Consider the following 24,789-nt stretch of genomic DNA (forward strand, 5'->3'; position numbering starts at 1 on the left):
TGGGGAGCAACAAGGAGGGGGGGGACCCTGGCTGCGGCTCAGTCCCCCGGCAAAGAGCCACAGCCATGGGAAATGGGGTTGAGGGAGGACAGGACCTCCCCCACCCCAGACACCCCCAGCCCCACGGTGTCCCCCGTCCCCGGGGAAGCGGCAATGGGGCTGCTGCCAGGGAAGCAATGGGGGGGTGGCAGGATTGTCCCCAGCGCCTCTCGGGGGGCTCGGCCCCGCTCACAGCCCATCTCGGCAACGCCCGCCATGGGAAGGGGATCCCGGGCAGAGCACAGGGAGCTGCTGTGGCCTGGGCTGGGTGGGGGGCTCCGCCATGGGTGGGGGGCAGTGGAGCCGTGCTTAGGGCTGAGACACAGCACTGCCAGCCCGGGAGCACCAGCGCAGAGCCCGGGAGCGTCGTCCCCATCCCACCCCTCGCCGCAGCCCCGTTGGGCGCCGGGCTGGGGGCTCTGCCCGAGGGGCCGAAGCCGCTCGGCTCGGAAGCCAGTTCTTCTAAAAACAATCGTCCGCCGGGACTTTCCTCGCCCCGAGCCCGCGTGTGACAATCGCCAGCCGCTCCCCCGAGGCTTTCGCTCGCCGCCCAGGTGCGCCAGCTTGCTGCGATGCAAATGTGGCGCCCGATATAACCCCGCCGGCGGGAATGGCGAGGGAGCGCGCGGCTCCCCGGGGGCTTCACTTCCCTCCCGGCGAAGCGAGGGGGGCATCAGGCGTGGCGTGAACCCGCTGCCCCCGTTCGCAGGCTGCGCGGCCGCAGGGCCGGCACGTGGGAGCCCCGGGGCATTGCCCCCCGCCCGCTGTCACGCAGCCCCCCAAGGGATGCCCAGGGGTGGCCCCGGGCCCCCCTCACGCTTTGCCCCCCGGCTTTGGGGGCAGCAGGAGCCCGGCCGAGCCCACGTGGAGGGCTGCGAAATGCCGGCGCGTCCTCGGCGGGGGAGTGTGACGCGGTGGAAGGTTGGAGAATGGGGACCAGGAGGACGTGGCGGCGGTGACTCCGTCCCCCCGCACCGCTCTCCCCTCCCGGCACCGTGGGTCTTCGGGCACCAGGAAGGGAGCCAGAGCCGGCCGGGATGCTCCGAGGATGCAGTTCAGCATTTTTACGGGATTTTTCCTGCGTTACAAAGCATGTTTCGACACGACGGGGGAAACGAGTTCCTCCCCGCTCCATCACCACTGCGGCGTGTCGGCTGATAAGGATCTCTCTGTCATAACACCAGCTGAACGTTCTCATACGCCCGGCGCTCGAAGGGGGTTTGGTTCCAGGCAGGGGAGGGCTGCCGGGGTTCTCAGCACCAAAGCAGCTCTCGCTCAGCCAGAAGCGGGCTGGGGGTTCGCTGGGGGATTCGCCGTGCCCCGGCCCCCAGCCCCTCGGCTGCGCTGGCAGCGTCTCGCCCCAGCGTCGGAGCCACCCGGCAGCGTCACAGCCGGGGGAAAACAACGCCTGGCACTGGCGTTTCGGCCGGGCTGGGAAGGAAGTGGAGGCAAAAGAAAAAAAGGATCTCCTGACTTTCTTTTTTCTTTTTTTTTTTTTGTTTCAAGTGTGTCCAGCTCCCTGCGGTAGAAGGTGTCAGGAGAGCATGAAGTAAGCGTGAACAACGCCAACCTGCTAAAGCAGGTGCTGAAAAGGGCTGTGGGAGGGTTGGTGTGAGCCTCCACCGCCCGGGACGTTCCCGTCTGACTGATGTGCTCCGGCACGGTGGGCGCAGCCCCCAGCACCCCACGTTAACCCTGAGCCTGCCCCGCACCCACCGGGGCACCCGCAGGTCCCGGTGCAGGCGCAGGGACGTGGGGCTGAGCATCGCCTCCACCCCACGCTGCCGCCGCACGAGCAGACCTGTCCCCACGCAGATCACCGGGGACGCCGGCCGGTGCTCCGGACCCTGCCGGGAGAAGCACCGGGAGCGCCTGCAAACCCCCGGCATCCCGGGCCCAAACCCGGGCACCGGCAGGGCTCCTGGCTCCCCCGCACTGCTACCGGCACCGGTTTCGCTATGACTGCGCTCGGTAACACCCGGGCAAAGAGGCCGGCGCTTCGCAGCACACCACGCTGCAGGGAGCGAGCGTCGAGGCCGGGAGCGGCTGCTGGCCCGCACGCTCCGGCAGGCGCCCAGGGCATCCCGCGGGAATTTTACCGGGGTAAATCTGGGCTGTTCTCCTCCCTCGACTGCTTGTCCCAGGCTTCCTGGGGAGACAAGGGAAGCAGGCAGCAGCCCCAGGTCAGAGAAGGGCATTGTATCGTTCATCTGTTAACCAATAAAGACCAAAACCCAACCCACAACGAAAGACCGACAGCGTTTTTCAGCAGCTGGAGGAGCAGACTACGTTATCTCCAAATCTCGCCGTGTATCGGCACCCCACGGAGTGACCGGCCGTGTTCTGCGCAGCCCAGCCGCCGCGTGGAAGCACCACGGCCGCAGCCTGCTCCCAGGTCTCATCGCCGCGTTGTGATTTACGGGGCCCAGCGGCGACGGACGCGAGCAGCACCCGGCCCACTCCCCCGAGCTCGCTCCGGCTCGTCAGCCAGCACTCGCCGTGCACGTCCCGGCTCGGGCGTTGCGATGGTCCCTGCTTTCGTGGCTGTAAGGAATGAGCTTTGGGGTGGGGAGCCGCGAAGCACGGCGCAGCACCCGGGGTCCCTTCCACTGTCACGTACATGAGAGTCTACTGAAATTCTTAAAAAATTCAATTTTCAGCACAAGAGGCTCAATTCGTAATGCTAAAAGCCAGTTTCCTCTGCGCTGCCCGCTGTTTAGGTGTAATTCAGCAGTAAATAAACCAAGCGAGACAGACGAAGCAGCTGGCTGGGGCGCCTTCAGAGAGAACGGTCCCAGCAGAAATCTGCTTCGTACCAAAATAACCAAACCAGGAGCAGAATAAATCAGGCTCCCAACCAACACCAGCGGTTTCTCTCCCTCCATTTCCCCCGATGAGGCGATTTGCACAGCTCCGCTGACCTCCCGGCCCATGAGGGTGCTGGGACGGCGCTGCGGGACGGGGACCCCAACCCAGGGCGGCAGAGGGGGGCTGATCCTGGCTCTGCACGGGGCTCCAGCCCTGCGCCCCGGACACAGCCAGCGTCGGCTTCGGCCCTGGTTCGGGGAGGCACACACACGGCGAGCATCACACAGCAGATGAATGGTACTCAAAAATATACGTATTTTAATAAATGACTGGGTTGAAATTCCACAACACGCGATCGCTCAGCACCAGAGCTGTAACGACGTCCCTGCTCGGCAACCCCACACAGCACAGGGAACTTCTTGCGGTTCAGCCCGTCCTGAAGTCACGACTCTGTCCCAGCAGTGGGGGGAAAACGGTGCCGTCAAGGCCAGAAACTGCGAAACTCTCCCTCCTTCCTCTCCAAAACCTGGGCGCGTGGCTCACAGCGAGCTGCTCAGAGGCGGTGGTCGATGGCTTCCCTGCGCTGGGAAGCAGGGGTGGGCGGCCGCAGCCCTGCCTGGCGGGGAGCGGGGAGGGGGAGAGCCATCCACAGAGCGTTTTCACGGACTCGGCAGCGGCGTGGCTGCGTGACACACGTTCGGGGATCGGCGGAGCTTCCTCTGCAAACGATGTTACGTTTCGCCGCATGCAACCTTCTTCATTTCCGTCGAACCATGAGAAGCGTCTTCAGCAGCCGCGGTGCGCGCGTCGATGTCCCCCCGAGATCCCAGCGGGAGAGCCGGCCGTACCGAGCGATTTACCCCACGGGAGCGGGGAAATGCAGCCTTCCCTGGGCAGTCCTCGGACGACGGGGCTAAGCCCTTGGAGGAACCGCAGCCTCGCCGACTGATCGCTTCTTGCCCGGTGACAACGGGGATTCAGCGGGGAAGAGCCGACGTCCACCTGCTCGCTGCACGTGCCTCATGACGGGAAATTGGTTCTTGGAAAAGATCCCGAACCTGTAACTGCGCACGTAACGTCACACACGGCAGGAAAAGAGTTCTCCTCACCCCCAGCGCAGAGCAGGATCTAGGATCGAGCACTTCCACCGCGCTGCAGATAGCCAAGCTCTCTGCAGGCTAATTTATCCTCCTTCAGGTGTACCCTTATTGGGAAAACTGAATGTAGTTTTCTTTTTTGTACCTTAACATTCAGGGAAGCAGGAAGCATTTGAGCCTGAAGAGTGAGCCCAGCTCAGAGGGAGGAAGGAAATTTGGCATTTCTGGGCCCTTGGCACCCTACCTCGGCCCCTGCGCCCCAGCCTTCCCTCGTGGAAGTGGACAGAGCCCCACAGGTACTGGCCCGGCAACATGGCAAAAATACAAAAGCAATGGAGATCTCAAACCATAATGATGGATGCAAAAAGTCCAGCAGAACACACCTAACCCTACATTATACAGAAATACTTTGCAAAGAATAAACACTCACTCAGCAAAACCGTTATCGAATTCATATCTTCAGCGCAGTGACTAATCATACAGCTGCAGAGCAACGATTAGATTAGAAGAACTATTTTAAAAACCAGCTTCAAAGTAATGGTAAATACTCATTTTGCAAAACAGCAGATCTCACTCTGAGGGATATCCCCACGTAAAACCAGCGAGCGCGATCGAGCCGTCAGCTCCCACACGTTGGTGCACGCGGGTTCTCACGGTGCCTGCTGCCAGGACGGGGCGACTCCGGCTGCGAGACCAGCGCCGGGATCCCGCGTGCCAGGGCTGCCGCCAGCCGGGCAGCTCGGCCCCGAGTTCTGCTGCCAGAGCTGTGCTGGAGCAGCGCAGTTTCATCCTGGTTCTCGGCATCCACCAGCAAGGAGGACTTTCCATCAGTGAAAATCAGGATTTCCCCCCGACCGCACGGACGAGCCAACCAGTGATCTCAGCGGGTATCCCAAACACGCGCACCGCTCAAAAACCCCGGCCCCAGAACAGGTCTCCCTTCTGATTTGGCTGTTACTGAGACGCACGTGGGAGTGACTTTAAAGAAAGTGAACAGAGGGGTAAGAAAAATGAAAGTGTGGTGGGGCCACACGCTCTTTAAGACTTAGGGGAAAACCTTTAAAGAGGAATCAATAACACTTCCCAGATGTGTGTTCTCCTTGTTTCGGCCATTTGAAGACCGTCGGGATTGTGGCAGCCGGAACAAGCTGCTCCTGCGTCCTTCTGACAAGGCAACCGACCAAGCAGGGGAACCAGCAGCAGGGCACGAAAACCTCTGTGCTGAGTTAAAGCACACATTATAAAAACAAACGCGCATTAAAAAATAAAAACATCTTAAATGGCTCCGAGTTTTCACAAAAATAAAGTTTGTATAAAAATCGGTCTCTGCTCCTTGGTACTTTATACAGTACCACTCGCCACAGCAGCTAGGCATAGATGCTACAGAACACTGAATTATTAGTAAAAAAAATATAAAAAGGTGCCACCTCCCTGAGATACTCATTTAAAAACTGGCATAGAAAAATACTCGAGGAATTTCTTCACACTGCTTAAAAAACCAAACCAACAAGCCTCCCCTGCGATCTAAACCAAAGCCTTTGGCCTTGGAACGCCGGTCCGTTTATTTGAGTACTACTCGGTGCTCTCCTCGTGCAATGTGTGAGGAAAACTCGTAGCGGTCGTGGCTTCTGTACCCGCAGACGTTGCACTCGAAGGGATCGCGGAACCCATGGCAGCCCATGTGGATGGTGAACATCACATAATCCAAGAAGAGGACGCGGCAGTGGTCGCACCGGTAGACCCCGATGGCCTCCCCTTCCTTGTTGATGACCTTAAAGGCGTCGCGTGGGCATATGGCGGGCGGCTTGATGATGTCATACGGCCTTGGGAAGTCCTTCAAGGACTGGAGGCCGTTGTGGGCCTGCGCGGGGACCATCGGGCTTTGGTGGAAGGCAGGGTTCTGCCGCTCCTCGTGGTTGCTGTCAGTGTCTGTGGAGTCTTGGCCGCTGTTGTTCGGGGAGAGGGCTCTGTCGGAAGACAGGCTTTTGTCCCTGAGGTGGCCATGGCTCTTCTCCGCATCCTGCGCGTTGCCGTTCGGCACGTCGGCGCGGGTCAGCGGAATGGGGTACAGGCTGCTGATGACTGGCACCATTTCGGAGGTGGGCGCTGGCGGCGTCTGCACGAGCGGGCGCAGGGCTTCGGCCCCAAGGTAGGTGATGGCGTTGTTTATGGCTTGGTCCATCATGCGGCCTTGCATGATGTCGCTTTCCTTCTCGTACATGAAACTTGAACTATAATTAACATCGAAACTATGGCGTTTCTCACCTGCAAGAGAGGAGAGGTATTCAGTGACCCGGGTGGGTAAAGCAGCGTTTGAACTCTGCGATGCCTCTCCGAAATGGCGGTAGTCTCTGGAGAGGCATGAAGTGTTCTCTGCTGAAAGAGGCTGGTCATATACACAAGCAGCTTTTGGGTGGGGTGGGTTTTGGTATTTTTTTAAAGCTCAGGCTTGGAAGCAAAAAAAAATCTCATAGAGGAGGTGGTGAGGATACTTACTGGACAAATCCTCATCAGTTTTTAAAAATTATTCTGGGATTTAAGAGGAAGAATATTATCAAAGGTTCCATAGGTTAACTTCTCTCATCTTTTTTTTTTTTTTCCTAGAAAAAGCTAATCATTAATGAAAATACTTGTAAAAGAGCTAATGGATAATGAACCAAAACATGCCATTTTGGGTACCAAGACTGCAACCTTTCGTTCTTGACTTGTCCCCCAAGACGCGTGCCCCTCTCTCAGCGAAAAAGTAAAGACAAGCGCTGGCTGAGACCTGCTGCACTTTTCATTGCTTCTGCCCATCTGACAGAGTCTTCTTTACACTTCCTTGGACACCAAAGTCAATTTTCCCCACTGTCCTCTGCGAGCTACAGCTTCCTCTGCCCCACGCCTGGTTCCTCTGAAGTCCACGCACGGTTTTGGACAACCTCATGCTGGCAGCTACGTGCAGATGCACAGAACAACACCTCCAGGGTCTCCCGACACGGGGCGAGCGACAGCGGAGCGCAGCGCATTCCTCCCCGCTGTGAGAGGCTCCGAGAGCGCCGAATGAGACCGACCGGGAGCAGAGCTCAGGCCGCGTGTACCTGAAATCTGCGGTGCCTCTCCGGGCAGGGAGCGGGGCAGGGCCGGGCGGGCTGGGCAGCACGCTGCGACCAGTTGTCTGCGGGCCAGGGGGAAAGAACGCTGCACCCCAGAAGGACTAAAGTCACTTTTTCGGTGAATGTCTAGAAATAAGTAACCGAACTCTGTGGTTACATAAAACAAAATCGTTCATAGCTTTAAAAAAAATGGACCAGGCCAAGCGTTTCATGTGCAAGTGCCTTGCAAACACCAGATCCACTCATCTCCTCGTTAGGGTAACTGGAGTAGTGCAGATGTTTATCAGTCACCTGTCAACACCATGACTCAATGTATATGAAACCCATTAGGTTTCACTGCAGAGGCAGAAAACCCGGAGCTCACGTTTCTCTTCTAAAACACTCAAAAAGGTTAGCGAACCACAAAAATGTAACTGCGTCCAACCCTCAACCAAACTGGCTCTCCAGCTTCACACAGAAGGAAACAAAATGATAGAGCACGTGTGTATGACTCATTAAACAAGCTCCAGGCAAGTGAAAGACGCAAACAGATTTGAAATTAAAAAAAAAAAAAAAAGTAACAAAAGCAAAGATAGACAGGACTCCCTAAAAATTTTGGGTTAGCTTCCTCTGTCATGAGGTAAGACACAAAAAACCGCAACGCACGGTCGCTGAGGCTCTCCCAGTATCCTGCTCTTCCAGAATCCTGGTGGCTGCTCTCCTGACACCCATTAGTGTGCCGTGCTGCTGTACACCCTTAAAAAGCAACGGCACATCATCAGCGGACTCCTTCTATGAGAGCGCAAGAAATCCGGCTGCAAACCAGACCGCGCCGGTTCTCAGCCACCTTGGGAGGAAAAGGCACTACCTGCAGAACAGCTTCTCGCCCGCTCCCCGCTGTCTCAGCGGACGCCCAAGGCCAGCACGTGTCTGATTTCGATACCTCAGCCAGATGCCTGTGTTTAGGTAGGCTGAATCTGCACGAAAGTGCCCCAGAAAGTGCAAATCGCAGCGGCAGAACGCCAAGCTACGGCACCGTGTGGCAGTCCAGCGATGGGGGTCCACTCTTGGTGGCTTGTTTTGTTTCCCCTCAGTTAAACGCAGCAAACCTTCCCATGGAAAGGGACAAAAGCCAGAGCAGTGCTTCCCTCAAACCCGACAGAATCAGTCAGGAGAAAGCTGGTATCAACGATTTAGCAAAGGGAGAGGCAGACACGGGGCCTGGGGACGAGCAAGCTGCACTGTGCCAAAAGCAGCTGATGCTTTATCTTTGTAGCCGGAGGACGACGCAACAGCTTATTCCGAGTTAAGCTGCTATCTGCACCAGGCAAAGTGCCACAAAGCTACTGAAAAACACTACATTAAAAGTTAAATTTACAGGTTCTCCAGTGTTGGTTACAGAGCAGCCACTGGTTAGCAGAGCCGCTTTCCTCTTTCTTTTTTCATTTGTCTCAGCACAGCACAAAAGCTTTCGCCTCCGGAACCCAGACACGAGCCGCGGCGTACGACACGCACTCCTGTGCTGCTCAGCGATGCTTCGCTTGCTCTGAAACGTGCACAGATCTTCGCAGCCTGGCGAGGTGTGGACACTGGAAACAGGGAGTGATCCTGCTGCCTGCCGCCGCGCTGCCCAGAGCCGGCCAGGTCTCGTTCGACTGGGCACACTGGGGGATGATGGTGTTTGCTGCTGGGGCAGAACCGCACCAGCGCTTTTACCACTATGAGAAATGTATTTTTACTCCTGGTCTCAGGGAAGGCTTGTTTCTAAAAAGGAAGAAATAAAAGTCTGTGGGTCAAGATACTCCGCTGGTGCAAAGTGGCAGAAATGCACTGACGGCACTGGTCAGTCCGACTGGTGCCAACTGGAGATGCAGCCCCAGGACTGCTTTACACCGCAGCGAAGGACCACCAGCGCAGGCATCTATTCTGCCAGGCTATTTTAATTTTTCTTTATTCATTTGTTTTAAGATCTGTTCATTAATCAAACCGGGAAGTCCAAAAAGCCAGGGTTTGTAGATTCGGTCCCTGTACACACAAAATGGAAATCCACAGCAAAACCGGGAACACCAGATCACAAACTTGCATCCAAATCCTCGTTTCCTCCTAACGACAGGAAAAGCTGAGGGCAAAACCTTTGCAGGAGCAGGCTCTGCAGAGGGGCCTCGGGCAGAGGGTAGGAGTCAAGCACACGGTCTGCTGATCCGAGTCCTTATTTCAGACCAACACTTGTGCACCCGAGGCAGCTACTGAAGGGAAAAATGTGAAAAAAAACGGGCAAGACTCCCGGTGCCTGTGTGCATCTCTGCGAAGCCCTCGAATAGTCATAACATGGGGTTTTTCTGATCAATAGACTTCATTCACAGAAATGAGCCAAACAAAGATGCCTTGTCAGTACACCACTCCGTCCCTTCTTCCTGACAAAATGAAAAATCAGCACCCGCTCCGAGAACGCCGCTTCCCAAGCGATCACCAGGCTGTCCCGGCAGATCTGCGCTCCGACACGGGCGGTTCAGAAAGTCACCAAAGCCAAGTCAAGGTCAGACAGACCGCTCTTGCAAACGCACCTCCCAGGGATAAAAAGGACCAAATGAGTAAGTTCTTCACATGTTCTAACAAGAACATGCCAGTCACTCAGGTTCGAGAAAAACAGTAAGTTTCAGAAAACGATTCTTTTGTTCCTTTAGGTAAACCGCCTCGAGTCCTCCACCTTCTCCACAAAAGCCCTCGTGTGACACAGTATCAGTTCATGCCACCTACAGACGGGGCTGCTGAGCACCATCACCAATCAGCAGGATCTGTCCCACACAGTAACAAGTACGCTGGTAAAACAAATCCGAAAAACACCAGTACTCAAAGTTAAGTGCATGCTGAGTGCTCGTGTCCTGGTGCAGATGTGCTTAAAAAAATACATAAAGCTTGAATTTGTAACGATTGTAAAACACACAGGGTGAAGCTGATCTCAGTGGTAAAAAAAAGGAAGCTAAAGATTTTAAAAAGTATTTGCATTAGTATTACTTTTTGAATCAGAGCATGAGATGTCAGGTCTAAGTCACAGAGTCAACAGTTTCAATATTAAGAACCCAAAGGCACTCGGGTGGAGCGCGCTGGGGTTACTCTACGCCTGTCTACAAGGTGACCTTTCTCAAGCCGTACTAAGCTGTCTAGATAAAAGGCAGCGGTTTTCAAAGCTGCAGGTCCAGTGCTACCCCCCAAGCCAGCACGAGCCACGCTACCTTCAGCAGTGCGGCCGCTTTGCTGTCAGCGCGGCTGGCGCAGCACCCACGCACCCGGGTCTGGAGCCCAGCCCCAGGCGCTGCGGACGGTCCTCAGGACATCGCCCCGGCAGCCGGGTCCATCTGAGCACGGCCGGGCCCTGCCTGCGCACCCAGCCCCCCGCTGCTCCCCGCCCCGGGCGTGTGGGGGGACACCAGCCCCACAGCAGCCCCCGGGCTGAAGCACGGCTGGCACGGAGAACCGCCAGCCCTCGGTAGGTAACCGACCCGAATGCCACAGACTAGGCACCACTAGTACTCCCGTTCTACAGCTGCTGAGCCAGGTCTTTACTCGGGACACAGGAGTGGCATTTTCTTTTCTTAAAAGGCAAATTAATGAAGCAGGATGAGCCAAGAGGACCAGGCATTCGCTGACACACAAAACCTGTCCAACTAGTATTCAAGATCCCCAGCACGCAAAACTCTGACCGTACAAAATGAAATGCAAAGAAAATGCTATGGAAACATCTTGCTGCTTAAATTACCACAAGAAAGGATGTGATATTTTTTCATCATGTTCACGTCCAGCAGGATGACTAACAGAAATCCAATACTTCTCTGTCTTTAGGCCTTATCCCACACAGGCATCCTGCGAGCATCTTCAGCTCCCGCTGACTAGAACCAGCACTCAGCTCCTAACAGCATTAAGCCTTCCTGTTCTTTTCCGATAAAGGACCTAGCAGCCAACATTTCAAGTGCACAGGTACTGGAAACAACACACGGAAGCTCATAAAATATATTTATAAATTCTCTACACAAATAGACACAGAGCACAGAGGCAGCTCCCATCCAGTAAGTTTCTAACAGACTATATCCTTTTTTATTTTAATCAAAAGCCTACAGAAAATCACTAAAAACACATCAGAATAATCGAAGTTAATTCATTTATATTCTTTTGTATTAGATTAGATGACAAACTTGAGAAGGAGATTTAAAATAAGCACAGGCATTGTACTCTAGGTTACCAACTCACACATATTAAACTGTTGCACATGAAAAGGTTTTTTGTTCTTACCAATAAATTTCTGAGGCATTGAGCTTTTTCGCTTTGCCACGTTGCTTGCTAGCCTGTCCAGCACAAGGGCTCTTTCACTCCCCATCTCTGCCTTGATGTGCCTCGCCTCCACGCTTGCTAGTTTGGAAAATGCGAAAAGAAAAAAAAAGAACAAAAAACACAACACGTAGGTGAAAAGGGGAAAAAAAAAAAGGATTAAAAAAAAACAAGGAAGAGATGAATGGTTTAATCTCCAGAGTTTGCCACACTAACTGGGAGGAAACAGTCTGGAGATCTGCTGTAAACTTGTCTTTTCCATCGTTCTTGCTCCCCGCGCCGTGGGCACCAGCTGCAGTCAGCAGCACCAAGCACAGCACAGGCGCCGATCTCGCCGTCCCCAGCTCGGAGCATCAACCATGCAACCCCAGCATCTTCATTAGCAAGAGGAAGTGTAAAATCGACTGGCTGGAAGGGCTGGTTACAGAGTGTAGATGGAGACACAACCTCTGTCAGCCTTTCTTTTTTACTCTGAGTAAGACTGTGTGACACCTGCAGAGTGACACCGCGCTTCACTCCGAGAGACGCAGGGCTCGCGCTACGCTTGTGAGACCTCAGTCGTGCGTAGATGCCTTCTTCACTAACCACCAAGAAACTTGCACAAAATATATCAATGTTAAAATAAGAGTATCATTTTTCAATATTGCCTTCTAACTCTTTTTTTTCAGGTGTCGTTATCACTTCATTTTTTTTCCTAAACGTTACAGACTAAAATTAATTGAGCATGTTTTCTCTCTGGCACACCTCTAAGCGTTAGCATCACGCGTTTTAAAGCTCACTCCACTCTCCAGCATTTCGGACCTCAGGAAAAGCACAAGTGCCCGGTGCTCACTCCCTCGAGACGGGGCCACCGACCATCTCAGGGATCTGCACATCCTCCAGAGCTCTCCCCTGGCCCTGCGAAGCGGTGCCCGGCGTTTCACGGAAACAGCCGCTCGCCCGCACCTCGGGGGCTGCGCAGGCGGCTGAGCGGCATCAGCCCAGCCGAAGGACTGCCACCTCATATCGCTACTGCCAGACTAATACCGAGCGTAACTGCTGCCGCTTCCCCCCAGCAAGCTCGCTCCCGCCTGAAGAACAAGTATCGGTAGTGGTACTCTGATATTAAAACGTAGCACTGCGACTTTCAGCGTTGGGGACCGCGGTGGTGAAAGCCAGACACGTTTTAGGAGACTGCCCGTGCCTTCAGGAGTTGGTGTCTAAGGAGAGGAAAACAGAGATAAGGAAGGGTAATTCACTTTCCCAAGGGAATACAAAAGGTCAGCTCTCGCTGTGAAAGAATCCTGGCCGCTGTGTTATCCTACTCTTGCACTGGCACACCTGAACACGCGAAGCATAATCTACACACGAGAGAGGTGATGCCAGCGGAAAAGGATACTAGCATTTCGGTATCAGTTCTGTCTTGCTAAGCGCAGTTTTGTTAAGTATTGGCCTTAAACTGCAGTCTGCTAAGTGCAGCCAGTGATAAAACTGCAGCATCACCTTTCCATAGCCCAGCACAGCGTTTGCCTACACATTTCCAAGGCAGTCACTCCGTGTGTGTCACTGCTGTCCTTGGCATCATACGAGTCTCAGCGAGCACAAACCGTGACTCACCAAACCTCAGCCAGAACGAGGCATAACGTTTGTTCAGCATCTTGAAAACGTGAAGCGCTTCACAAGCACCCGATGCCACAAACGCTGGCTCCGCGTCGGACTCGGGACGGATGGGATAGCAGGGCTCTGCGCGGCACGGCCGCAGCCCTGGAAACCCACGGTACGCCCCACAACCAGCCCCACAGAGGGCATGCGGGCGCAGGGCCTTGCAGGTAACAGCACACCGCTCTTTGAGGCTGATTTGCATTCCTAATTACTCTAATATGTCTAGGGACTTACATCAATCTATTCCTCAACTGCTGAAGCGCACCTGCGCCCAGCATGGAGCACCAAGCCGGCAGGCAACGGCTGAGACAGGGCAAGACAAAACACCGGGCTAAGCAGAAACTGTGAGGGAAAGCTTGGTAGGCAGAACATCATCATCCCTTCGGATTCTGGCCAGAAGCTCTAGTTAATGCCTGAAACAATGCTGTGGGATTTCTAATTTCAGAATTTCTGTTTAACTCTCACGCTCCAAAACTTGCATGTGCTTTCTGAGCTCTTCATATCATCTTCAGATAACTGCAGGTCAAGGCTTCAACTATCCTCAATGCAGAAAGCTTGTAAACTTGACAGGATCATTGCACAAGTCATTAATAATGGTAATATAAATCTTAAAAACCCCAACAACCCACCACGACCCTGAACAACATAATGATACAAACAGTGCTGTACATTCAAAAGTTTATGTTGTAAAGAAAAAAAAAAAAAAGACACCACAATTCATGCATGTCATGAAAGCAGCTCCCTGGTCCCTACCGTCTCTCCATTTTTCTTATTATGTTCTTCTAGTTCCTCTTTTTCTCAGTCTTTAACTTCATGAGCTGTACTCAGTTCTGTTAAAGTTTTAAAGTCACATTTTCAGAATCTTTATCTTCTGACAGAACTCCGAGTGACATTTCTGTAAGTCCTCTTAGCCAGCCCTAGAAACGCGCTGGAGCTCCAAGCAGCGTCTCAGTGCCTCCTTGTCTTCTCAGTGTTATTTATGTGCCACCAAGGGAGCTTTATTAAATTAGTGTCAAGAGGGCAGAGAAGCGGCTTCCTGCAGAGGTCACAACAGCCTTTACTCAGACGAGACTGCCGAAGAGACAGTAACTACTGACCCACATAACATGTTCTGGGGCATCTGTAAGCACCAATCTTCCAGCTTGATGTCTGTCTGACATTTTATTTTAACGCTGATGGTTTTTTCTTTCACATTAAGATTTTCTGCTCCTTGCTAATGGCCAATTTTTCCTAAAGAAAAAAAGAGTAATCTCTATTTATGGGCCACAAAAGGTCTTTGACAATGCAGCCTTAGGGAAACGGTATCTGCTCCCGCTGAGACGCAGAGGGTTACGCTGGTTCTCCCCCCCAACACTGCTCTCTCTGACCAAAAGCTAGCTTAAAATTATCTCACCTCTTTCTTCTGGATCACTTATAAAACAATCCAACAATAATGTTTAGTATTTAGGAAACATTTTTTTGATCACTCAAAATTCTCTAAAGACTTCTCAAACACAGAGAAATAATCATGCCCTGTCTCCCTCTTCAGTTGCCTGGATGATTCCACTGCACAGCGTGACATCAGGTTAAAGAGCTAATTATCTAGCTATAGCATGTATCTAAAAATAAATCTCAGGCTGGACTGACAGAAATGGTCAAGCGCTTTGATCAAAGCTACACTGAGAAAAAACAACTAGATATAAAGAAAATCTAGACTTCCAAAGCACTTCACCTATTTCCACCCTGTGATCCTGAAACGTCCTGCAAACTAAATATTCCCAACGGCTCAGCTGCAGGGCCAGAAACCAGCAAAACTCTAAGGATGCCGAGCGAAACTCTGCAGACCAAACCAGCCCCCCTGTTCCCTCTGGTTCAGGTGGGAGCAGTGCTCTGGCACGTGCCTCGAGTCGCACGGGAAGCCAAGCTCCTGGCTGTGGCAGCTCACACGGTGGTAGGATGGGGTTTGGCTCCAACGTCCTGACCGCTTCTAACCCGGGGTCACATCTCCACCCAGCCGACATCAGCAGTCGACCACGGCCAGCCCCGATTGCCACCGAGATGCCACTGTGCTGCTTGCGAGCGCTGCTGCCCGCCTCAGCGCCGTGTGCAGCTCCGTTGTGATCTTACAACACACTTCCAGAAGAAAATCTCTGTGCAAACCTGATTTATCCATTATGAAAGACCACTTCTGCTTCCTTGTAACTGCTGGGTGCTGAGCCACCTCTCTAGAACAGTGCTGTCACCTAGCCACCGTGTCATTCTGCAGACGCAGAGAGAGCGGATACTCTGCTCCCAGCCCAGAGCGCGACCACGCGATCATTTCGCCTGCGCTGAATTGTTTCCATAGTGTGGTTTTTGTCACACCGTAAATGTGAGTATAATTTTTAGAACATGCGGGCATCGTTAACAAACCCCTAAAGTACAAAGCAGAGCTGAAATTAGAGGCATTGCTTCCTGTAGCATCTCTCTGTGGTCAGTAAATAATGGAGAGTGGAACAGCGAGGTGGGTTCTTGTGCAATGAGAACAATGCGACCAGAGATTGCTATCAGGGACTGAGCAACGCTCTAACAATTTGGTTACATAAAACCTTTCTTTCTGAGATATTTCCACACCGCTACATCTGGAACATGCAAACCTTGTACTAAAAGGCTGCTAGAATGGTTACTATGGTCCTGATGCTTTCCAATATTTTAATTAATTATTGGATGATGGCATGTAGAACATACCTGCGTTTAAAGATGGCTCCCTACGAGAAGGTTGCAAGGACTCCAGAAAAGCACCAAAATTTAAAGTGATCACAGAATCACAGAATCCCAGCATGGCAGGGGTTGGCAGGGCCCTCTGGGGGTCACCCAGCCCAACCCCCTGCCCAAGCAGGGTCACCCAGAGCAGGCTGCACAGCACCGCGGCCAGGCGGGGCTGGAATATCTCCAGAGAAGGAGACTCCACAGCCTCCCTGGGCAGCCTGGGCCAGGGCTCCGTCACCCTCAGAGGGAAGAAGTTCTTCCTCGGGTTCAGATGGAGCTTCCTCTGCTTCAGTTTGTGCCCGTTGCCCCTTGTCCTGTTGCTGAGCACCACTGGAAAGAGCCTGGCCCCATCCTCCTGACACCCACCCTGCAGATATTTGTAGGCATATAATGGTCCCCTCTCAGCCTTCTCTTCTCCAGGCTAAACAAGCCCAGCTCCCTCAGCCTCTCCTCGTAGCAGAGATGCTCCAGTCCCCTCCTCATCCTCGTAGCCCTCCGCTGGACTCTCTCCAGTAGCTCCTCATCTTTCTGGAACTGGGGAGCCCAGCAGATGGGGCCTCACCAGGGCAGAGCAGAGGGGGAGGAGACCCTCCCTCAACCTACTGCCCACACTCCTCTTGATGCACCCCAAGATCCCATTGGTCTTCTCGGCAACCAGATGTGGATAAGCAGGAAAGTGGTCAGAAATCAGAAACCGATGTTGACTAAACACAAGTGCAAAGTGCTACGCTTAGGGAGAAAAACCAAAGCAAATGCCCTAAGTGACCTCCCGAGGTCCTTCCAGCCTTCCCTCCCCCTGACCCCGTCACCGAACGGAGGGCTGACACCAGAGAACGGAATGGAAATGCCGCAGCAAGACTGGAGTTGCTGTTTTTCATAAAAATTTACTACTCTACTCAAAACACTGCAATATTTTTCAAGGTGCGAAGGTCTAACAGGCCTAGGCTGCAGCCAGACCATGGCGTACAGGAAACATACATCTCCTCTGTGAGCAACGCGAGACACACCGTGCCACTGCAGTACGTACAACCTAGCAGATGCTGGAGAAGCGAAATGTTGCTATTTGAAATTATTCTAAGCCATGAGAATCATTTAAAAGCAGAAATCTACAGTAGGTATCACGTTTTCCATTTTCAGGCGGTGGACATCTCAGCGTGATTGTCATCATGGCAGTACGCGCTGCAACGTCAAACCACAGTTACAACATGTACGGGTTCTCACAAAAACCAAAACTTGCTGACGTTCTGATCGCCATTTACTTTTGCTAATGCTCCACAAAACCTGTCATTTGCTGATGACAGTCCACAAAAAACTGTAAAACTCTAACTTCATTAGATCCTTGCTTCGTTATGGCGGTTTTTGGGTGTGCATGTGTGACAAAGCCTGACACCCTGACCTCCTCACGCTGCGCAGGGTTCGGGCTCTCCCACCCACACTGCTGTCACCATTGTCAACAGGGCTTCACACTGGTTTTCAGGCCCGGCTTGCGATGATGCCTGCAGAGTCTTTGCTTGATAATCGTATCACTAAGTCAATTTTTTAAATTATTATTGAAGGGCCTTGGTTAACTTTGTCTCCAAGGATAACTTTACATTTTAGTTTTTCTCTGAAAAGTCAGTTTAGCCTCTTCCTTGAAAAGAAAATACAATTTGAAATTCACAGTCACTAGGAAGCTCTAGTCCTTAAAAAGTAGTTGTTTGTTTTTTTAAGATTGCCTAGGAAAAGAATGGGAACCTGAACTCTGAAATCGTAGCCTCAGCTCTGCCACCTATCAGCTGCACAATCTCTTGGGAGGTCACAACCACTCCTGACTCGGAACGGGAAATCTTTCCTGACTTACTGACGCATTGGGGGGCTTCAATCACACCAGTTCATTTGGGGATTTGAAAGATTCAGGTGAAGCAGGCTCAAAGATTATGGCAGCTATTTTTCACCACAGCATTTTCAAAGCTGCAGCACTGAGACTGTGAAAAGGAAAATAAGAAAAAACTGTGTTTTGATGCATTTTACCTTCAGCCTTGTTCAAAGACAGCCCTGTCCTTAAAGCAGCCCCTCGCCTCGCACCACCTCCTGAGCTGATCTATCCGTGCTCTTCAGGATGCCACCCCATTTCCACGCCCTAGATCCGTGCCACCAAAACTTCTGCAAATTCTAACCAACTCTGACCAGCAGGTCTTCTTCTCAAGAAAAGGAAGCACCAAAGCGATCGAGACATGCAAAGAACTGTCATCAACAACCATGGGCTTCCAATCCTTCAACAAAATAAACCACATCATAGCAATAACGGAGGAATAATTTAACTTGCTGCACGTGTCACCTACGGAAATGCTGCGTACAAGGTATTTTACATGTTTTATTCAAAGTAAATGTGAAATTAAAAAGTGATTAAAATAAAAACATCCTTTAACTAGTTGCCCAAGGGATGAATAAAACCAGACCCCTTTATAAGATGATACAGCTCCCTAGGTTACTGAAAATTATTGTAGTAAAAACTGTTCTCAGGCTGTGAATTCACAGCTTACCAGATGCCCTTTTTTAAGCACCGTAAGGTGCCAAAAAAACCCCCAAACCACTGCAATGTGACAAACTCACCAGCCTCGCACACGCCAGCATTCTGCAGGTAAGTACGGCACCGCTCCTTGTGCTCCTCCAGCGAGCTCCTTTGCTTGTAGCTCCTTCCGCAAAACTCGCATTTGTACGGCTTCTCCACTGGAAAAGTAAGAGAGCGGTATAAAATAACCACAGGAGACTGCTAAAACACTGACACTCAAGTGCACAGTTACTCATAGCATATATTCAGCTTGTGGGGAACGCTTTAAGTTTCTGTTGAGTTTATGAGCACTGTAACCATCACAAATCAGGGTTCCGTAAAGGCGAATCCCACCGGACATGCAGAGCTCCTGCCAGGCCCTCCTCAGCCCCCGAGCTCGGCACCAGCAGAGCAGAGGACTTGCCACCAGACGCTGTTCCCAGGAGCTCAGGTTCCTGGAGCCCCGCTCTAGCTGACAGCTTTTCTTGGCGTAACTTCCCTAGGGAAGCCCAACCGTACCGCGGTGAACCCGGGACTGCAGCTGTGCTGGCTGCCTGACCTAGGTCCTGTCCACACAGAATTTTTCCAGGATTTCATGAAGCTGATGCAGTTAAACCAAACCAAAGCCATACGTGAGGTTCATTTCATTTCCAAAGGCATTTATTGTAAAGCACATTATGTCCCTAATTCATTTCAGCTAAAGCAAACCTGCTTGAAACTCCAGATCTCCCCACGGCCTTTCCCAGTGCCTCGTACACAAGGACTGGAAGCAATCCCTAAATTCTCTCCATGCTGTTTTGTGAACAGATGTCCTCTAAGGCGCCCAGGCACAACATCATCCCCGTACAGCACAAATATAGCTAGCCTTGCCTCGTATCCTGGGCAGAGAGACCACACTCCTTACTGCTAATGCAACAGCTCACTTCTTTATGTGATCCACTTGAGGAGATTTTCTTTACGCTGTTTAGTAAGCCAGCTCTGAAAACTTCAGTCACAACAACCACCCGATGTGTCTGAAGCGTGATGGTTTTAGCATTGTGCTGGTGGGGGACAGTCACCACCACTGTGCTGGGTCTTGATTAAATCAGAATCTCGTTTTTCCTTGTCAGATAATCTCATTTTTAACTTTGATTCTTTGTGAGGTTGAACTTTTTTTTCTGTGAAGTGCAGTGCAGAGATAACATCTATCATTTAGAATAAATGTTTTCTTCCTAGGCCCCTGCAGAACACAGGATATACACAAATCAAAGAGCAAGCACAACCTGGCTCTTGCAGAACTGGGGGAACTCAGTTTAATCGATTCATATCTGGCTCGTTATTCAAGTCACCTCAGCTCTGTGCCTCCGCTGCTCCCGTCTGTAACATGGACGGAACACCCTACCAGTCTTGAGAAAAAGCCCTGGTGTTTGTCGAGCACGATAAGCGATTCAGATGAAAGGCACTATGCTGCAGCGGGGTGTGAACTGGCAGCAGAGCCAGGCTGCCCCGGACGATGCTCCTCGAGCCATCCCAGCAGCTCGGGAGAGGAAGGGAAGGAAGTCCCAGCAAAGCACATCTTCACGCCGCTCCTCAGACTCGGAGCTTGCGGACATAGCCAGCTCCACTCATCTGGAAAGAGCAGGGAGTCATTCTGTGCCAGCAGGTAGCGGGGCTGGCCGCTTCTCGCAGCAGGCAGCCGTGACAGCGCGTTTCCCTGCCCCGTCGCTCTGCGCTAAGAGTGGAGCCGAGTCCCGAGGTGGTTCCGCCAGCACAGCAGGCAGAGCGAGCGGTCACTGCTATCGGTCGACTCTCCAAAACGAGAGCGGCTGAGCAAACTTTGCGGACTGACTCTTTATTTTCCACGCCCAGTGTCCCAGTGACACACATCTGAAACACATGAAGTGGCTTTGAAGTCACTTACCAGAATGTGTCCTTAAGTGACCTGTTAGCGCATCCCTCCTTTGGCAGGCATAACTGCAAAGATGACATTTAAAAGGTTTTTCCCCTGTATGTAGTTTAATGTGGCGGAGGAGGTTACCCTTCTGAGTAAAGGAAGCTCCGCACTGATTACACTGGAATGGCCGTTCACCTTAAAATGACATACAAAAAAGGACATTTAATGGTTACGTGGGTATCATGCTATCCTCATACCCTTTCCTTTTTGGAAGGGGAAAGAATGAGATACTGGATCAATTTCTTTCTACAGAAACACCCGCAGCCCTTCCGCTGACTTCAGTGGGAGTTACACGCAGCCCTGCTGTCAGAGCTTCTTGTAACATACGTACGGCTATGGAAAACACTGTACAGTTTTTCCATGCAAATAAGTGTTCTGGAGGAGGCTGATTCCAACAAACTAGCAATTTTTAGTAAAACAAAACAAAAAAAGTCTTATCTTACTGCAGGTCGAACCCTAAGATACTCGTTGGTTGGTTGCCAAAGTATAGCACAAAGAGAAACATGTATACAGATACAGACTGGAAACGGCAGCACAAAACCAATCAAACTTGTGTTTTGTGCCTGAAATACTTCTGTTACATAGTGCCTTTCATCCAAAATCCTTAAAATGCCCCACAAACATGCTTTTACTAACGTCCAATCCTGATAAGCAGAAAGGTGGGTAAAGCGAGGCACAGAAAAGCGAGTAACTTGCCAGAGACCACCCAGGGCATCCAGGACAGAACACGGAAATCCTGACTTTGGTATCCTTTTTTAAAATAAGTAGTCTGGATGACACATTATTATCCTTTAAGTATTCAGCTCTTACAAGAATTATATAGGGATATTTACCCGTGTGGCTACGCTTATGAACCATCAAGACATTGAGGCTAATGCAGGCTAATCCACAGACATCACAGTTCATTTTCCCACTAGCTGGCCTGACGGAGTCATACGGGCCAGAATGTCTTTCCAGTTTAATGCTTTCATATTCATTATATTCTCTGGGATAGGTGTAAGGCATTTCAGATTCTTCTGGGTTTTCCACAGGCTCTGAATTTAAAGCATTCTCCTCTCTTTCACTGTATTCACCTTCCACTTTAACCACATCATCTGCAGGCAAAACAAACACAAAAGTGAAAAAAACGCTCATCTTAGGCCCAGCGAAGTATATTAGGCAAAACACTCACCAAACTTTACATAAAATTACATTACCAATCGTCCTAAAAGTTTTACTTAAAGATCCAGAGATTAAGCAATGCCGTTCAGATATGAATCTTCCTGGGCTGCGTACACTTAATGACACTCACCATGAGACAACCTTTAAAAATATTGACCTGCCTGTTAATTACCAACAGTACAAACTTCTCCTGCAATTACAGGGCACAATTCAGGATTTAAAAGCAAATACTTTTTCCCACAACTCACAATTAGCCTATAGAAATGAGTGTCTCGGGCTGTTCCTGTGAATTAGAAATACAGAAAGACGCAAATTAAAAGGATACTTCTACCTTCCTGTGGAACCTCTGGTGCTTGAAACACGCCTAAGGAATATGCCTGGTCCAGCACAAGACTTCCAGTGCTCCCTTGGCAAAGATTCTCGTCAGTTAGGCCTAATCAATAATCCTAATTTTCACTTGCAAATTGCAATTCTTATCCAAAGATCTCAAATGTGTGAGGGGCATCCGATTATCTTGATACCTGCATTATAAGGTTACTATGCGAGCAAAACTAGCATAGACAAAGATTTCTTGATACATAAATCTATCCCAGAAAAATTGAAAGATTTGTCCAAAGACACATGGCGAGTATGCGGCAAAGAACCCAAGACTCAGGCAGACCAGCATCCACGGCCTGTGAGTGGGCTCCTGGACCTGGAGCCCAGAGCGAACCAGCGACACTGCCTGAAACCAAAGCAATTTCATGACAAGAGGAGAATGCAACAAGTAGCTAATCATTTTCTGACGATAATGCTCCCATGTAAAAATGTAAGCAACCTGGTCACACTACATAAACACCTGACGATTCCCAACTTACGCTGCCGAATTTCCTTTCCACTATTAACTCCAGCATTACCAGTACTTGCATTTAAATCCTTACTCATTACCAGGATGGCTTTTTTCTGCTTAGAGCTCACTTTTCCATCTAGACAAGAGCTAGGCTATGGCTGAAACCCCAGTTCTGCCTCAAGCTACCAAGCAAAGGAAAGCACCAAGAGATCACACACATAGCTTCCTGTCTGAAAGTATTGTTCTCCTCGCCACCTGCTCCTCTCTCACACCGAGGGTTGGACAGTTACATACAGCACCGAATCACTCGTCCTTTCTCCAAAGAACAGAAGATGGACTGCTGAATATGTATTAGCTCTGGTTCTGAGTAATAAACCACATCAAATGCCAAGAACAAACAATGGGTGACAGCAAAAATGAGGTGGCAACATAAAAGCAGCTCTGAAAAATAAAGATCTGGCAACCAATACTTTCATGCAAACAGAATCTTCAGCTCTATTTTAGTGATAAAATCACTCCTCTATCCTAAATGTTTGCACTAAGCCCAGCCAATCTATCTTACTTTGGGTTGTAGTGAGGTGGAAGAAGCCAGTGGGTGATAATTTCTGCACCCTGTGCAAGAACCATGGTAGCGTGGGAAACTCTGGGATTCCTCTTGGTGCTCTCCCTAGCTGATGATCACCAGATGCATGGCTTTTTCCCCCAAAACTGTGTGTTTTTATCCCCCCATCACTGACATTTTTCAGAGTTTGGTATTGGGACTAACCACCCCGGTTCCAGAAGAGTTCACGCAGGTTTGGGTGTTTGCTCAGGGTCATGGGGAGGTCCAGATTCACCTACAAACAGGCCATTTTTCTCTGCACCTTCTTCAGTACCAGCCCTGCTTCACACCCTGGGGATTCCTGCTTCCACTGAAACAGGGTGTCCTCTGCAGGTGCCGCCTGCTGCCGGCTTCAGGTCTCCAGGCACGAGGGTGATCCTGCGATCGGGACTCCTTCAGAATTTCTCTATGCAGCCATTTCCATCCCTCTAAGGAAATATTATTGCCAGTTGCTGCAAGCAGCTTTCACCAGCACCTCTTTTCCAAAACAAGAGGGGTTTTGGCTGGCTGGTTGGGTTTTTTTCCCTCTCAACAGGAGGCAGTTCCAAAATAATGTGCTACATCCTGCCCAGTGCGGTAAAAAGAAGCACACCCTGCAGCTGCACCTGGCTGGTACTTTCAGAAACAATTTCAATTCCCACTTTCTACTCAACGTCTCACCTTTCGTCTGCATCAAATGCAATTGCTTAGCAGTGGAGAACCAGTTGTAACCTCCAACGGAGCAGATTTTACCGTTTTCTACTGTTTCTCACCACGAGTCCATGGCTCACAGCTTTTCACTCTTGCACAGAGTTTCGCCAGTGCCGGTGCAGCACAGCACGAACGCTGGCGTGGGCTCCCCATGGTAAGCGCTTGCTGAGTGGCACCAGCTAGGTGAGCTATCCTGTGGTTCCGCCGCGGAAAATAATCACCTCTGCATTTTCCATTTTGCATGCTGACTGCTTGCAATACTTGTGTTTGCTTGTAGGAACAGAGAAGGATGCACCTGAGTTCTGGTAGAGGCTTTTCCACCACCACCGCCTCCCCCAGCTGCCAGTGATATCCCATCAAAGCTCCAGGCTTGCGGGCACTTGAGGCACCTCATGGGAAAAATTCACCTTCTGATGACTGAGAACGACAGGCAGCTGACGCCACCAGGGAAGAGGCTTTTTTTAACCAAATAAATGTTGGAAGGGTTGGAATGTCTCTGTCCTGACTCACCTGTTCTTGCTCAGAGACTCCTCTGCCTTCCCGACAGCGACACAGCAGAACGCTTTGGTGCAAAGCAGTCTGAGGAAAAGACGGCTCAGCCTAAAATTACCCAAGCAGCTGCAGAGGTCTGAAACAACCAAATTCCTTCTTCAGCCCGGAATTCTGCTCTGTGTACTGGCACGCCCAGGGAATCCTGTGAGATCAGGAGACTGGCAGCTGTGTGGAAAGGTTTGTATCTGTCACTTCAAACCCATATCAACATATTTTAATGAGATTAGGGAGTTTCCAGGCTGCTCCACCTTAACCAAGAGGAAGGTGGCTCTCATTTCAAGTAGAAGAAGGAAATTTAACTGAGGAAAAACACAATTATCCCTAATAACACTCACAAAGTTCCGGCAGTTGAAGAAAGAAGTGCTATCATCTCTCCTACACTTAGGACAGTGAGGAGGCTGTAAGATGAAAAAACCATTCAGGGTGTCCAACCCAGGGAACTGTTTTTCTTGAGGCGGTTCACGAAGGTAATACACACTGCAGAAAAAAATGTTGTAGCTTTTACACAACAAAGCAGCAGGGTGATGCGTTCAGGCTGATGCACATGGTTTCATTTCCTGGGGAGATGATCACAAGATGAAAGACATACTCCAGAGTAATATTTTTGTTTCACCTGAAACACTGTAAAAACAATGGGTTCTGGAAAAAATCCAAAATAAAGCTGTGGCGGCACCTTCGGACTGAGTCACCACACGAACAGCGCTCGTGTATGTTCTATAAAATGCATGAATAAAACGAGACGTCAACAGCAGCAAGCAATTAGGACAAGCTAGAGTGTTATCTT

General features: G+C 51.0%; 1 protein-coding gene across 6 annotated transcripts in view; it reads right to left on the minus strand.

The window, feature by feature from the left end:
* Positions 1-3,155: 3,155 nt before the first annotated feature.
* IKZF3 (IKAROS family zinc finger 3) overlaps positions 3,156-24,789 on the minus strand; it is a 37,525-nt gene continuing 15,891 nt past the window's right edge. For 2 of the 6 annotated variants that reach the window (XM_075443760.1, XM_075443761.1), the window contains exons 4-8: positions 21,006-21,266; positions 20,140-20,307; positions 18,302-18,418; positions 11,306-11,422; positions 3,156-6,209 (exon numbers count right to left, since the gene is read on the minus strand). In XM_075443760.1, the coding sequence (XP_075299875.1) occupies positions 5,506-6,209; positions 11,306-11,422; positions 18,302-18,418; positions 20,140-20,307; positions 21,006-21,266 (1,367 nt within the window). In that variant the 3' untranslated portion in view covers positions 3,156-5,505. Of the gene's footprint in view, positions 6,210-11,305; positions 11,423-11,557; positions 11,689-13,735; positions 13,865-18,301; positions 18,419-20,139; positions 20,308-21,005; positions 21,267-24,789 lie in introns of those variants that run through there. The other 4 variants (XM_075443763.1, XM_075443762.1, XM_075443765.1 and 1 more) reach the window with 4 other exon arrangements.

The sequence above is a fragment of the Opisthocomus hoazin genome, chromosome 26 (assembly GCF_030867145.1).
Source record: "Opisthocomus hoazin isolate bOpiHoa1 chromosome 26, bOpiHoa1.hap1, whole genome shotgun sequence".
Taxonomy (NCBI): Eukaryota; Metazoa; Chordata; class Aves; order Opisthocomiformes; family Opisthocomidae; genus Opisthocomus; species Opisthocomus hoazin.